Genomic DNA, 16,673 nt, shown 5'->3' on the forward strand with positions numbered 1-16,673 from the left:
GGGAGCTCAAGAGAATGAGCTATGGCTACCGAGAAGGAGACCCAATGCCAGTGGGGAGTCAATGGGAAGCTGAAAATGCCATGAGCCAAGCTCAAGAGTCGGGAAGTCGTGCTCTGATACCAGTTGAAAGGAGAGAAGGATCGAAGCTTGCACTCGAGAGCTATGGCAGGAGAGCAAGAGCAAGAAAGAGAGAGACAAGAAATGGGAACTCCAACAGTCACAATGTGTGACTGAGCCTTCCTTTATTCAAACTGTCACTAAAAGAATAAAGAATAAAGTGAAAGTGACGGGCGCCCACCACCTACAGTGTGCAGTGGCGGTGACTGTTAGTGTAGTAATACACGGGCGGCTAGGCGGAGGCGCCTTTACCCCCAATAGATACAACCACTAAAAATTATGAATTATTTTTAATATAATCCATTCAATAGCATAGTGAGCTCTAGGCCAAGAACAATGCACTTGAAGACAAGACCAAGGTTCTAGAAGAGAAAAGTTAAAATTTGGATGAGAAAAATAAAGAGCTAGAAGAGAAGATCGAGTAGTTAGAGGAGAAGAGCAAGAAAGTGGAGAGGAAGAACATGGAGTTGGAGGATCTAAGGGCTTGCTTGTGCAACCGTGGAATAACTCAATAGCAAGAACAAAACGTCAAGGCCAATGTGTCTAAGGTAAGAGTTGAGAGAGTAGGAAAAGGCAAGGGTGGAAACCCTCACACAAAAGTTCATGAAAAGTCATGAGAAATATGACCTAATCAACCTAGCCTTTATAGTCCTATAGACCACTTGTGAGACCAACTTCATTGAATCGGTAAGTAAGATACAAAGAGAAGCAAAACAGGTCCAAGTTGTCCTCCATTAGATGGCCTCAAAATTTGTCAATTCACTTTTGAGAGAGAGCCATTTCTAAGAGAAAGTGACAGTATGCAAACATGTTCTCAAGGCTACATTAGGAGTTGAACCACAAGGCTATGAGACAACACAAGACACATATACCTTTGGACTATATGGAGGAGTTGAAACCCTAACTAAGCCTTACCACTACCACCTTGAACTAAGCCTTACCACTACCACCCTGAACTAAGTTGGGTTTGGGAGGAAAATTCAAAGTGCTAAATTATAAGTTGGCTAAGGTAGATTAAAAGCCCATCCATATGCAATAGGGTATGATGATTAAGTGCATAGGCCTCTAGACCAGCCCCTTCCCATTGTTAATCAAAGATCTTCACCCCCAACTAGAGGCAAAAGAGGAATCACTAGCAACAACGGTTCCCCCAACTAAAATGGCCAAACTCCCTGACTATGATGAAGAAGGGTTAAGAGAAGCGTGAAGCAAAAATATAACTCAAGAACAGTGAGAGTTGTATGAAAGGGTGATCAATGCCCTAAGAGGGATGTATCTCCCCCTGAGAGCTTCAATTCAGAAAGTGATAGACCTCCTATTGGACATGACACAACAAGAAGAATATAAAGGAGTCCTTGAAGAAGCCTTGCACAAGTATCAAGTAAGGCATCAGTCTTTGACATTGTGGTGACCTTTGACTTCAAGGTGCATGAGGACCACTTCCCCTATGGATAATGTAATGGCTCATCAGGATGAGGGAGAATAAGCACCACATAAATGGCTATATCAATGAGATTTGGAGGCTTTCTACTAGAATTATTTCCACATGGGTATTAGGAGAAAATTCCTTGAAAAAAATCCCAGGAACATGTGATAGGGATAGCCATAGTGGCATTACCCCATCCTGGAGACTAATAAGCTCACCTAGCCCACCTACTACTATCTGCACCTCGATGAATGGACTAATCCACAATATTACCCTATCCTTGAAGGCACAACAAGCATTTCAAAGGGGTGTGTAGAAGGTACAACTTCCTAACGGTATGAATGTTTGAGCCTCTAATGTTGAAAAGCTATACATATTCTAGCTTAGAGACCTTATACCTTCCTTCAATGATTTTGTGAGGAGATTCATCAATTTCCCTAGCCCATTATATTCATTCTAACATGCAACTATTATACCTATTGGTGAGACTTTTCCATCATCCAATCACTTCATATGAAAACAAGCTCTCACCCTTGTTCTTCGATGTGAATGTAGGTATTGACCATCTAGCAATGGTACAATTGCAACTTCAATCGATTCTACTAATACCATATTGTATAGTTGTGTGTGAGGACATGTGGGCATTAGATTTTCCATGTGCACCCATCCATTCTTTCCTAAATCCCCTCTTAGTCTCCACAAACTTGTAAAAGAATATCTATTTGACAAAGGCCACCTCTAGCACATGCTATGTCCCCTACTTGAATAGTAAGCGCATCTTGTATTATTTATTCAAATAAAAGTGAGAGGGAAAAAAAGATAAAGGAACAACACACAAAGAAAAAAAAAAGAGGAAGAGAAGGGACAAGCCAAAGAAGAAAGAGAGGAAAATTGTGTGCACTACATGTAGGGAGTTACTAAACCCTAAACCTTCCCCAAACTTCACCACCTTAGGACACCTTAAGGGCCAAATCCCCTAGTTGTGACCAAAGATCTATCATCGTGAGCACTGCAATGCACAAATAATTATGCACCAATTGTCCCTAAGGTGTGGGAATCAATTGTTGTCTTTGTTACCATCTAGAATGATGCATTATCATCCTCCAAGACAATAAGGACAACCCCAACTCCTACACCTAGAATGACTACCACCCCTCCAATGGGACATCACATCATGGCCATCCCTAGTAGGAAGCATCTCACCACAACATGGAGTGCCACAGGACTAGCACTTGTCTAGGAGGAGGGGTAGTGTTGACCCTTGGCAACAACAAAAAGAAGAAGGGTAGGAGAAAGCCAAATGATTAGAATTCAATGTATGAATCGAATACCGCCCCACTCCAAAAATGAATGATTAGTTGGTTGCAATGTAATTTACCATAAAAGCCTTTTAATAGAGTCGGGTGATGCGACTTGTAAAAGAACTCATGTGGAATTTAAATGAGACAATTTGTAGCCCATGAATGCAAGTTCTTGGAAGCAAAGAGTAACACAAGGGTTTAATTAGAGAAATGGGTGCCCAAAATGGAGGGGAACCCAAAAAAGGGATTCCATGTACATAAGCTTTATAAAATAGTAGAAGGTGTGTGTGCCAATTTCCTCCATGTTGTCTTGCTCCCCTTTGTATTCTTACTTCCTTTTTTTTTGGGGGGGGATATGTGTGTGAGATAGAGTGAGAGGGAATGAGTTTGAGAATGTGAGGAATAAGAAAGAAGCATTCATCAACTCCACCTCTCCATCCCCCCCTCCTCCTCCTCCTCTTGCAATGGTGGTTTGAGCTTGAAGTGGGCTATGATCAAGCAATTGGAGTGAATGAACCATATAAGGATCTGATGCCATATCTAGCTACTCTAGATCATATCAATTACAATAAAAGGGAGAACAAGATGTGTCTACTACAATCTTGAAATTGTTATTTTTCCTTAATTTCTTGAAGAAGTGAACTTGATGGTTTGGAGAGGGGAAGAGAGTAACTAAGTGAGAACTAATCTATCAAAGTAGCTTGATGATTTGGATAGGGCAAGAGAGCAACTAGGTGAGAGCTAATCCATAAAAGTAAGTTGAACTTTTGAAAGAATAAGAGCTCTACTTATATCTCACTATTGAGTGTATAAGAAGCTCAACAAAATGCATAGCATATGTATGCTTAGCCTAGGCCTATGCCTATTTCTAGCCTAGGCTACAATTAGCTACCTATGCCTATGCCTAGCTACACCTACATCTACACATACACATAGCTAGCATAGTTAGGCATAGGCTATAGACCACATGCAAGCAAGATGGTTGCATAGGCATGGACTGTACACTACATGTATCCATAGGCATAGCTATAGGCCACAGACTACACATATGCATAAGCTAGGTATAGGCTAGGCATGGGCTATAGACTATACATAAGCAATTTAGTCACATATGCATATGTTGTAGACTACAGTTATACATAGGCATATACATAGACCACAAAATACATGTAGACATAGGCTAGGCATTTGTCATAGATGACTTGTAGGCATAGGCTACGCTTGGCTAGGCATAGGCTAGGTATAGGCATAGGCATGCATAACTATAGTGTTACAATATAGGCATAGGATTTCACCCCAAGCAAGGGTATATGAGGGCGGATGGATGTGAATGGTCTTAAGGGGCAAGGGAAACCCTAACCCTAGCTTGGCAAAGGCTATACAAATAGCTTATGGGTCACTATCAAGTGTGAGATGTACTTTGAGCTCTCATCTCCCTCTTGTGCACATTCTTCTTGCTACAACTCTAATTTTCCACATGGTATCAGAGCCTCCTCTAATCCTTTCACCTTCCTCTAACCTCAGCCTCACTAAGTGTACAAGAAAAGCTTCATTCTCTCATCTTGGACCTTCAACCTCCATAGCCAGCTTGACCCCCTGACCTTGGAGGACCTGGGGAAGCCAAAGGAGAGCATTTCAGCTTCTTCCCCAACACAAAGTGCTTCATCATGGCACGTTAAACATAGGGATTAGTCGACGTGGAGGGCAGCATTGCTTAGTTCTTGAAAATGGCATAGTTTTGGGCAACATGATGTTCCAGGACATGGCGTGGTCTGCAAGCGATGCAATCTTCCTGGCCACCATAGGGCTTTCAAAGCCCCCCCAGTGAGCTATCTCCCTCTAAGAGGGTTTGGTGAAATTCTTCCTGTGGTGGCTGCAATCAACCAAACCCTGACTATCTGTTTCCTAGCAGCCATAGCCAGGAAGCTTCAAGCTTTTTCATTCTTCAAAATTTTTGATGTCTAAGCACTAACAGTGATTCTAATCACTGATTGATCTTCTCCAAAGTTAGTTGAAGATTTGAAATCTCCATTTCAAAGTTCTTACACTTGGTGGATCTCTTTAATTCAGCAAACAATCCACATCTTACATCTCAAGCGGCATAAACCTTAAGATGAGTGCTTGTAAGCACTAATGTTGCATTTTACAATCATGTTGCTAGCTGGATGTTGACTCAATCTAGTTTTTTATCAGAAAATTAAGTCCATCAAAGTGCCTTATAATATTTATCCCTTCCTACTTGGTTGTAAGGCTATGTGTACAACTATAAACACATAGACCATATCCCAATACTAGTCTGCTGGTACATCAGAGATATGAGTGTTATGGTACTCTCCTCTGATTCATCCAAAAGCATAGAATTGATCGATAAGCCATGCTCCACCAAGAACTCCTCCAATAGGCCACATTATCGGGAAGTGCCTGAAGTCCAGTCAAAGCTCACCTCGTTGAAACCTAGAAAAACAGTAAAGCCTAAATCAAGGGTTGTTCGAAGAATAGGACCTCCTAAATCCTATCTTGAGATATTGCATATGTATGATTTCCAACCATTTTCAACTCTAGAACTTTAAAACTTGGCTATTAATTATGCTATTCGGTTGTACTTGGCCACCTATAAAGGATTAGACACTACCATTGCTTAAGGAAATTGGTAAGACCTTCCTATAATGGCCATTGCCTATGCAAATGTAAGGCCTCAAATTCGCAAATTTAATGGAAAATATTTTCATCCTTGGCAAGTCTTGGTAAAATACAAAATGATGGAAAGAGGCTACCGGCCCTTCATGAAAGGGACCAAAGTAAGTGACCCATCCAATAACCTTGATGTAGAAGATGATGAATAGGCTCAAGCCATCATCATGCTTCATTTAGATGAATCTTTAATTCATCATATTGACCAACTCTCCATTGCCAAAGAAAAGTGGGATGAGCTTGAAAGGCTCTAATGTGCTACAGGGAAGAACTCCAAGATATTTCTCAAGATCGAGTTTTTCAACTTGGAATACAAACAAGGAGAAGATCTAAGAAAGTTTATTTCACATATGAAGGGACTTGTGGCACAGATTGCCTCCATTCAAGCACCCATTCATGATGAAGATGCCATTGTCATCCTGCTAAAGTCTGTGAAGAAGGTTTTCCAACCCTTGTGACTACCCTAACTAATATCCCAAACCCAACTTTGGCAAGTACCATCCAATCTTGCCTAGATGAAGAGAAGAGAAACCATATTGAAGGAACGTCACCAATCACTTCTCGTGCGCAAGTGTTAGTCCATACCGCATCTACTAAGTGCTCCTTTTGTCACAAAAAGGGGCATATTGTAAGCAATTGCTAGAAGAAATACCTTGACAAAATGAAGTGCAACAAATGCAAGAAGACCGAGCATATCACCAGTAATAAGTGTCCCAGTGTTCCGCTAGTATCTAAGGAATTGGAGGCCAACTTTGCTTCCCAATCCACATATGACCGGCTCTTTTGAGTCTTATAACATCCTCTACCTATGAATATCCTTGTAGCCTGATTTATAAAGGCATCCCATTTGATTGAGGGGGGGAACTTTAACATGTCTTGTGATGCAATGCCACCTTGGCATTAAGGAGGGGTGCTACAATATAGGCATAGAAATTCACCCCAAGAAAGGGTATATGAGGGCAGATGGATGTGAATGGTCTTAAGGGGCAAGGGAAACCCTAATTCTAGCTTGGAAAAGGCTATATAAATAGCCTATGGGTCACTATCAAGTGTGAGATAGAGTGTACCCAAGTTGTACTTTGAGCAACTTAGTAAACAAGATTTTGTTCTTATACTTTGAGCTCTCATCTCCCTCTTGTGCACATTCTTCTTGCTGCAACTCTGATTTTCCACATGTAGGCCAATGCTTTCCCTTACTCTAGCCATGCCTAGCCTAGCCTAGTCTACAACTATGCCATGTCAAGTGTACACTTAGCCAACAACTATGCTAGCATAGACTAGGGCTTAGCTACGAATAGGCTAGGCATAGTTATAGGTTAACCATAATCCAAGCATAAACTAGTCTAACTGTAGGCAGATGCTTTGACAACCCTTACTCTACACCTAGCGAATGGTAACCTATGCTTAGCCTACCTAGTCTAAGCCTAATCTACAACTACACCTACACATGCACTTAGCATACACCTACACATATGCTTGGCCTACACTTAGCCTACATTAGGTATATGTCCATGCCTATATCTATGTGACATCTAACCTAGCATATATTAGGTCTATGCCTTCACCTACCTCTATATGACATCTAGCCTAGCCTATGTTTACTTTAGTTTACATCTAGTGTACATCTATACCTAAACCTATGCTTAACATGGGCTTGTGTAGGCCATGAAGAAAAGTCCCAACTCAAACTCCAAGAATGAGTACACACATCAATGAACCAAAAAGGGAATTATGCTTTCTTTTGATTGTGTGTTTGGACCACTCCTTCACTGTCCTGATAGGTACAAAATCAAAGCATGAATGTTCTCTCATCCTCTTAAAGCCCCAAAAGAAAAGAAAACTCATGTCTATGTCTATGGCTTGGAAAACCTCACCACACTTGGTCATTATGAATATAATTAACATGCATCACTTTGTTTCTTATGCACTATGCAAACATATGTTGTCAAAATCATTGTGTGGTAATGCTATATATTATTATTTTCTCTCACTCCATGCATGTGAATTCATACATATGCAACCACGAATATAAAAGCATCTACCGCAAACAAGCATAAACAAAAATACTACACCTTCTACACATATTTTTCCCTACAATAGACCCATCTATCAGAGCATTTAAGTTCTACACAGAGTGCATTTATGAATGTGGATATATGTGCATTTTTACTAGATACCACATACTAATGATGCCTATAAATGCCCCTACTGCTATATGCATTTGTACTACATATTACACGTTGTTAAAATGCATGGTGCTAGAGGCTATTCTACAAGCACACGTAAGGAGAGTGTATTCCATAAGCAAAGAGAGTAGAGTGTGTTCAAGCTAGAAAGCTATCAAACAGTGTACTTGCAACCTTCAAATCAATCAAGTCTCTTTCATGCCACTATGGTTTCGTTCTTGTTCTACTTTCCCCTATAGTCTACTCTCATCTTCTTGTCTAAACCATGTTTTGTAACATGGCATTATAACCTCTTTCCTAGAGGTTTTGAGGTTGTTGGAGCTTCCATGGTTGCTAATCAAAGATTGGGAGCTCAAGCATTGGTAGTGTTGTTGCCCTAGAGGTTTTGAGGTTGTGGGAGCTTCCGTAGTTGCTAATCAAAGTTTGGGAGCTCAAGCATTGGCAGTGTTGCTGTCTAAGAAGGCATTGGAGTGAAGATTGAAGGCTGGAGTTGCCAAGATCATTGAGAAGACAAGAAATTCATCATCCATTAAGGTATAGCTCTCCATTGTGTGCATATTTTGGCTCATCTTAAAGGCTTCTATTATCAAGAGAGTAAGAAGGGCAGCCATTCTCTGAATCCCTTGGGCACCCATCCGCTTTTTTACATGATCGAGTATCTTGCCAAGGTCCTCTTTCTCCATTCCCTTCTAATTTCCTTATCCCTTCACCCATGTCTGTTTAGACTTTACAACTTGCACAGGAGGGAGCCTGGTGCTATTATAAAATGAATTGCATTGCACCCCACACTTTCCTTGTGAGAGCCCTTGGAGGTTCTCCTTCATCCTTGAGAGAGCATCATTGATCCTTGAGAGGACCTCCTTCATCCTTGAGAGACATAACTTCCCTTTCACATTGGTTCTTTCTCCAAACTAGTTACTGTTAAGCCTTGTTCACACATTGTAAGAATTGAACCGCTTTTTGTGTGTGAAGTGCACCATAAGTTCTCCATCAATTTCACTCAAAGAACTTGAAGTAATTGAAGCATGGGTACCCAGTGTCAATAGAAGCATGCTATTTATTGCACCAATGCACCATCCATCCTTTTTTTAAAAGAGCAAAGGGAAGCAATCACATTGCTTTGCTCTCAAAAGGGAGGCTTCCTTTGCTCACAGAATGTGAAGTAAGTAAGGTGTAGCTAATGAACTTCGCAAGCATGCAACAACCACACCATGCATGGTTAGCAAGTTACCAACTAGGCCAGCTAGTATATACTATTAAGAGGTTCGGGGTGGTGTGCCACATGGTGTGTCACATGTTAGCAAAGTGTGAGCCCCCATTGTGACCCACCTAGATCCAACCGCCTACATGTGTTCGGCCACTTGCTCATGCATGTCTGCCCACTTGCACATCTACGTGTACACTTGTCTAGCCACCCATGCCCTTTATGCACAATCACATGTGCTCGGCCACTTGCTCATGCATGTCTGCCCACTTGCACATCTGCGTGTGTACACTTGTCTAGCCACCCATGCCCTTTATGCACAATCACATGTGCTATGTAACCCCCATCTACTTACATGAGGTTGTTGATTCCTTGGTTGTCCAACCCCTAAAGTGAAGCATCGGGCTAGTGTTGTGCTTTGCATGGCCTAGGCGTGCAACACCCAATATTATATCATGTACATCATCATTACAAGGATGCAATTAGCTTTATAATTACTAGCACTCCACACTAATACTCGTGCAAGTGCAGGTGTTGGACCTCTCACTCTTTATGGGTGCCTCTTGCTTCCATTTGTTTATCAATGTGGAGAGGACCTTGGCTTGCATTTCCCAATAGAAATGCCTTGTATGGAATGTTATAACAATCAATAAGACCCTTCATTTTCATATGTTGTCTTTACTAGCTTAACCATTTTTTGAAGGCCTACAATAATACAAATACATACAACATTGTGTTCAAATCTCATCTGAGTTAGCATTATTAAAATTTTGAGTATTTAATTTCTAACTTTGAATATTAATAAACATCCAATGCATTCAAAAGTATTTTAAAATGCATACCTAAATTGACATCTTTTCTCTCTCTCTCTCTCTCTCTCTCAACCATCATTAGTTATCTAAAATTCATCATAAAAAACATCAAAGTTGTAAAGAGACATTGATGAAAACAACGTAGGCCCCACATACACTTTAAAGAAAGAAGACATGCCATACATAATTTGACTTCAGAAGTATAAATTCTTAGATAACACAAATGCAATTAGGAAATATGTAGAAGTAAGTCTCATTGTTATTGTTTTTGTATAATTTACATCGAGGCAACCCAAATCACCATATTTAAGGCAACTAACACTACTTGCATATGCTTGACATGGATTCAGTCAAGTCAATAACTTGATCAAACATGGCAAGCACGAAGCATGCTAAACACCATTCTTATAGAACTACTACCTCTACACCGATAGGGAGAGACATTTATAGAGAGAGACTTTTTTGGCCATGTATAATGACCAATTACACATCTAAAGGAAGAGGGGGTATATATACAATAGAGGAATTAAAGGAAGAGAGCGTATATACTAAGTAGTTTTCACATGTTGGCTTTATATTATATAAGAAGTCACATTGGATTGGATACACATGTATGCACTGATATAATAGTGAATATAATCAATCTTGTAACACATTCCAAGTGGTGGCAATTGTACAAGCAAGAGGAATAGAAACATTAAGCTATTGAGTAACTCAATTCGTTCAATAATTAACAAAGTAAGACATAATTGGGATCAATAATATGCAAGTTTCTTAAAATTTCATGAATTTTTGTTCAAAAGTGCAACGTTGTCCTTAGCATAGCTTGAGTAATAAAATATTTAGTGTCACCTTATGTGGTGTTTATTAGCAAAGTTAATGTAGGTTTAAAAGTATAATATGTCCATTGACCAAGTATTACAAAGGCAAACACAACCCTCCTCTCCCCCCTCTCATGTAGGTTTAGTGTCACCTTATGTGGTGTTTATTAGCAAAGTTAATGTAGGTTTAAAAGTATAATATGTCCATTGACCAAGTATTACAAAGGCAAACACAACCCTCCTCTCCCCCCTCTCATGCATGTCACATTCCCAAAAAAGTGCATTAATACTTAGCTAACGTGAAGTTTACACATCTTTTATAATCTTCTCAATAATGTGGTAACCATTTAAATCATAGGAAAAAAGTAACACTTTATGTTGCTCCAATGCAAACCTTTGTCTTTCTCTTCATGCTTGTTAGCATTTAAAACCCTTGCACCCCCAAGTCATATACATGAAGTAATATATGAAAATAATAGGTCAAAATAAAAATGTTTGCATGTTAGAGGACATTCAATTTACAAATTTGAGGGCAAAAGCTAAACTTTTGATCAAGCAAATCCATCTTTGTAGACTCATTCAAAGCATGACATGTAAAATAAATGAGACATAGGGAGATCGTTGGAGGCTTTATCAAGCAACCCTAATAGTTGACACTTGCACGACATCAATATAATGTGCAATAGTGGTTTCGAACCTAATATCCTCAATTATATTTGTTTAGGATCTTGCACTAAACTAGAAAAAATCATTCATAGCCTCAAATATGGCTTTCAACCTATCATGCTCTACCATCATGTTTCCAAGAGCTTCAAGATTATTTCCTTAAGTTGCAAATTTCAATAAAAAACTATGTTAAAGACTGTAGAGGACACCTAAATGGCAAGGGCTCCTTATTGGTGTGAAGTTTGATCCTTCACACCAGGAGCTACTAGAGCATTTAGCAACTCAGGTCGAGCTTAGTGGATTGAAATTGCATCCATTTATTGATGAGTTCATTTCTACTCTAAATGGGGATGATGGTAGTTGCTACACTTACCCTGCGAAGTTCCCATGTATCCATTGGCATTGTAGTCCAGCATGTCCTATTTTTTGCTTGTATGATGTGCTAGGAATACATTGTGATGGGAACATCATTCATTTTTTTCGTAGGCCTATATGACAGACACTCAGAAGCATAGAAAGATTCCATTTGCTTAAAACTCAAAAGTAACAAGTGAAATATGTTGGCACAAGACTAGCAAGACTCGCCATGTTGTAGATAATGGAAGACAGTTGGGATGTAAGAAGATCAGTGCTAAGAAGATTAGGTGCCTACCCCCCATTGCCATCATTGCTGCCTTCATGCCCTCCTCACAATGCCCCAAAATGCCACATACAAAGTATTGTCTACACATATCCTCGGAGACGGAGAGAGAGAGAGAGAGAGAGAGAGAGAGAGAGAGAGAGAGAGAGAGAGAGAGAGAGAGAGAGAGAGAGAGAGAGAGAGAGAGAGAGAGAGAGAGAGAGAGAGAGAGAGAGAGAGAGAGAGAGAGAGAGAGAGAGAGAGATCACTTCGCCTTGTCCATAGCTCTTCAAACATTCTCATCAAAGCTTGATTCCTCCCTTCCAATGGTTGATTTGTCCTTACTAATGCCAAAGATGGGAGCATGAGACTGAGATTAAGAGAAATAGAGAGAGATTACATGCATGTCTAGATCCTCTTCGTCCCTAAATCTAGAAAAAGCTTGCATCGTTGTATCTTTGTAATTTGTTGATATTTTGTTGTTGGTGTAGTCCCTTAAGGGCCATCACAATGATGGCAAACACTTGCTTATACATGAGGGTTGAAAGTTCTCATATTTCTTGATTCCTCCACTTCCTTCGCCTGAGACAAAAGAGTCCAAACTCTGCTTCACAAATCACAATGGTGCCACATGGGGGTCCCTAGTTGAGTAGTGATGTGTTAGAGAAGGTGGACATGTTCATACACATGGTCATCATGGAGGGATTATTGAAGATATATTCTTAGAGGAGGTAACAATCCTCCACTATGCAAGCTATTATGGCACTAAACTATTGTGGAGAGAGAAAGAAAGAGCCTCCCAGAGCGACCCCACAAACTGATCTCTCTATATCTTAGAAACCGGACAGGCAATTGATAGGTGAGCTAGGTGGTTGGCAAGTGGCAAAGGAAGTGGTAGGTGAGGGAGCAATGGTTACTGGGCAACATTGAGCTAAGTGGCATGTCTACAATGTTTAGAGTGAGAATGACTAAGATGCGCAAGGCTACAACTATGGTGAAAGATGAGTCAGGAGGAGGGAGGTGTGCCGGACCCCTTGAGTGTGAATCATGAGGTGAGAGACACCCTTAGCACATGAGCAAGGTCTGTCGGCACGGTTCCATCTCCCTGCCTATTGATGTGGAAGGACGCCCCTGCACACTTCATGTCGAAATGCAAATGGAACAGTGAGTCTTTCCTTGACTAACAATATTGCTATGTATAGCCATGCAAGCGACAAGTAGGGTCCAACAACCTATTATTTATTGCCATCTCATCTCTCTATCGTGCTTTTGGATGTAACAGAAAGCTATCTAAGCTCAGATAGATTAGCCCATGTGCTCAAGCTCTGTGTGTGTGTGTGTGTGTGTGTGTGTGTGAGAGAGAGAGAGAGAGAGAGAGAGAGAGAGAGAGGAGAGAGAGAGAGAGAGGAAATGAGGGAGAGAGATTAATTGTCATTGGGATTTTGGAGCTTGTGCCACATAGGATGTTGTCATGTTTGGTGAGAACCCTAGGAGATCCAAATGATTGGACTTTTTCTTCACTTTACAAGTAATTCCTTTGCAACTCTAAATGAGTTTGACTTTATCCCACTTTCAAAAAGAAAACCTTTCACATTATTTACATGAGAATATATAAGTTGTAATCAATAATAAATATATCTCTCATACTTAATACTTATCTTTTCAATCGATCATAAAATATATATTGCGTACAATTATGAGGCACTATTTGTTTTAGCGAAGATTAAGCTACTATCGCTATTCTCTAAGGTCCAAGACACGCGTGGGTTAATTGACCTGCACAAGTCGTAAAGTCCAGACTATTTTCTGCATCCCGAAGCCTGCCGTGTAAAACGCAGGCGCAGGGAGAGCAAGGATAGCCACGGCCCCATTCATGAGGAGGAAGAAGTAGGAGAGAATCAGTCTCTGCATCGAAGATCGAATTGGCAGGGCAGGAATTCGTCGTGCTGAGACGGATCTTAGGTTTGGTGAATGAAAGAGGATCAGGGGATGACACAAAAACAGGGGATTCCTATACATAGAAGGGTCGGAGCAGAAGGAGGAACAGTAATTCCGTCAAAGAGAAACAGGAATTTGTCTGAGGATTTTGCTCTGAAAGAGAGCTAGCGGAAGAGCAGCTTCTGTGAGAGAGAGAGAGAGAGAGAGAGAGAGAGAGAGAGAGAGAGAGAGAGAGAGAGGACATGAAGCCCTCCTACCTACCTACAGAGCCCCCTACCTCCTCCTTCGAACTCGAGCAGCTCCATCCTCGTAATGGATCCTTGTCAGTCTCCATCGCTTCCCCTTCACCCAAGCATGCCACGGATGACAACCTCCCCCTCCTCAACCCGGCTATGTCGTCATCGGACCTCCATCATCGGCCAGATCAAGGCCACAGTGGGGCTGGTATTGGCAGTGCAGTCTTCAACCTCGCCACCACCATCATTGGTGCCGGCATCATGGCCCTTCCTGCTACCATGAAGGTTCTGGGCCTCCCGCTCGGCCTGACAGCCATCATAGTCATGGGGCTCGTTTCAGAGGCTAGCATTGAGATGCTTATCCTCTTTTCTACATTTGCAAAGGTCTGGAGCTATGGTGAAACCGTGCAGAGCGCATGTGGCACCCTTGGACGCAAGCTTGCAGAGCTCTGCATCATTATCAATAATGCTGGCATCTTGGTGGTTTACCTCATCATCATTGGTGAGGTCCTGGGAGGTTCTCAGGGAGGAGAGCATCAAGGACTGTTCGACCAATGGGCCGGCAATAGGCATGGATGGTGGAGCCACAGAAGACTGGTGATCTTTCTGACCCTGGTCATGGCATTGGCCCCTCTGTGTTTTCTCAGACGCATCGATTCTTTGCACTATTCATCAGCCATATCGGTCCTTCTTGCCGTGGTTTTTGTTATTCTCTCCACAGGGATTGCTACAGTCAAGCTCTTCATGGGTGATCTTCCCATGCCACGTCTTTTACCTGATCCCTCCTCTGTTCTAGACCTTCTCGTGGTTATCCCTATCATGACAAATGCATTTATTTGTCATTTCAATGTTCATCCTATCTACTGTGAGCTTCAAGATCAGACGCCAGCTACCATGTGCAAAGTAGGTCGCATCTCCACAACACTCTGTGTATCTGTTTACTCTATGACAGCACTCTCTGGCTATCTCCTCTTTGGTGATGCTACCGCTTCTGACGTGCTCACCAATTTTGACAAGAACCTTGGCATCAGATACAGCTCTTTCCTGAATGGCACCATCCGAGTAGGTTATGTCATTCATCTCATGCTGGTCTTTCCTGTTATTCACTTCTCGTTGCGTCAGACTGTCGATTCGTTTTTCTTTCCTCAATATCCGGAGAGCAAGCACCGCTTTGTATGGCTCACATTGCTCCTGCTGACACTGACCTATTTGGGCTCCACATTGATCCCCAACATCTGGATTGCTTTCCAGTTTACTGGTGCCACAACAGGTTTGTCCCTGGGATTCATCTTTCCAGCTTTGGTGGGATTGCGATGGTGGAGGTCAGTGAATGTGGGACTAAGAAAGCGCATGATGATTCGTATGGGCTCTTGGGCAATGCTGGTAATGGCAGTCACAGTGAGCTTGATAGGAGTGACTGGCAATGTTATTAATCTTGTCAGAAACTTGGATACTTGAGGCCTAATACGCAGGCAGTTGGTGCTAATGGCCTCAGATGTTATGCGGATTCTTTTGGGGTTCACTTCCCCTTACTTTTTGGAAGTGGTACATTTCCTCTGCTAGTCTGTATACAGAGATTTTTTACCTCTCAAATTATTAAACGGATGGAAATTATTCATGTTACTTGTTGTCACTTGGCACACTATGAGAAGTTTTTTTGTCATTGCCGAACCTTGTATGTCGTTTGCCCAGACAGAGGCTGTCAACTGTGTGCAGGTAATTGTCATTTTAATTTGAGTAAGCACTGGAGCCTTATGCGACCAAACACATGTTGACTCAGATCTTGCAGATAAATGAGCCAATGTGGTCATCAAAGTTTGGTACTAATACACGTTGACCAGGGCATATTTTGGTTTCATGTGTTCACAAGTGTCAAAAGGGGCTATCATCCAGAACAAGAATACAGCTTTCTGAAAGACAAACTTGCCTTCCTCTAACAGGTCTTTAAAGAACATCTAGCTGGCAGTCAAAATCCTCATGAAAGGCTGTCAATTATGTTGTGTAATTTCGGTGCACTCCTGGAGATTGTTCAGCTGGCGTTCAAATTCCTCATTAGAGGATGCCGATTCTGTGCAAATATATGTCATTTGAGTTTCAAGAAGTATGTAGAACCTTCCTCTTTAAAGTTTTCGGCACTTATGCTGCTCCTATGCAACGAAACACGTGTTTGACTTAGAATTAAGGCAGTCAAAAGAGTTACTGTGATACTGCTGTCTATGACGTATGGGTTCACATAAGGCACGTTGCAGCTAGGCTTGTTGTCCACATAATGGACTGGAGTATCACTTAGTGGATGTGTCACATAGTGTCCAAGTGGACTAGGGATATCTGTAGGATTTATCTCCATTCTAGGGATGGATGGCTTAGCGTCATTGGGTGCATGGAGGGCTAATGGGGCTCCCTTCCAAAGAAGTTAGGTGGCCTGTTTGTAAGGTAGGGTTGACCGTAAGCCTGCGAGTATGGGAATCTCTGAGGTAGTCGATAATGCATGGAGTCATGGCTGAACCTACCACAATTAGCACAAGGTCGTGACCTAGTGTCCTCACACTCGACTGGCAAGTGGTTTCTGTCATAATGTATTCATTGGACATGTGGGTGCATTGGTCGTCTCATCATCTCCTGCACTTTGGCTATGTCCTTCCTAGTCTCTGCTAGC

At 41.5% G+C, this 16,673-nt stretch overlaps 1 protein-coding gene across 1 annotated transcript; it reads left to right on the forward strand.

Annotated features, from left to right (window-relative positions):
- Positions 1 to 13,593: 13,593 nt before the first annotated feature.
- Positions 13,594 to 16,044, forward strand: LOC148015805 (Transmembrane amino acid transporter family protein). Its single transcript, XM_087664647.1, has one exon. The coding sequence runs from the start codon at positions 14,024 to 14,026 to the stop codon at positions 15,473 to 15,475; it is 1,452 nt and encodes a 483-aa protein (XP_087520773.1). The 5' UTR covers positions 13,594 to 14,023; the 3' UTR covers positions 15,476 to 16,044.
- Positions 16,045 to 16,673: the final 629 nt, after the last annotated feature.

Source organism: Lygodium microphyllum, chromosome 23 (assembly GCF_053477565.2).
Source record: "Lygodium microphyllum isolate KBCC chromosome 23, Lygodium_microphyllum_v1.1.10, whole genome shotgun sequence".
In the NCBI taxonomy this organism is placed as follows: domain Eukaryota; kingdom Viridiplantae; phylum Streptophyta; class Polypodiopsida; order Schizaeales; family Lygodiaceae; genus Lygodium; species Lygodium microphyllum.

Bases quoted from the DNA above. Each gene is read 5' to 3' on its own strand.
- LOC148015805 (XM_087664647.1), top strand. From the start codon at position 14,024: ATGAAGCCCTCCTACCTACCTACAGAGCCCCCTACCTCCTCCTTCGAA.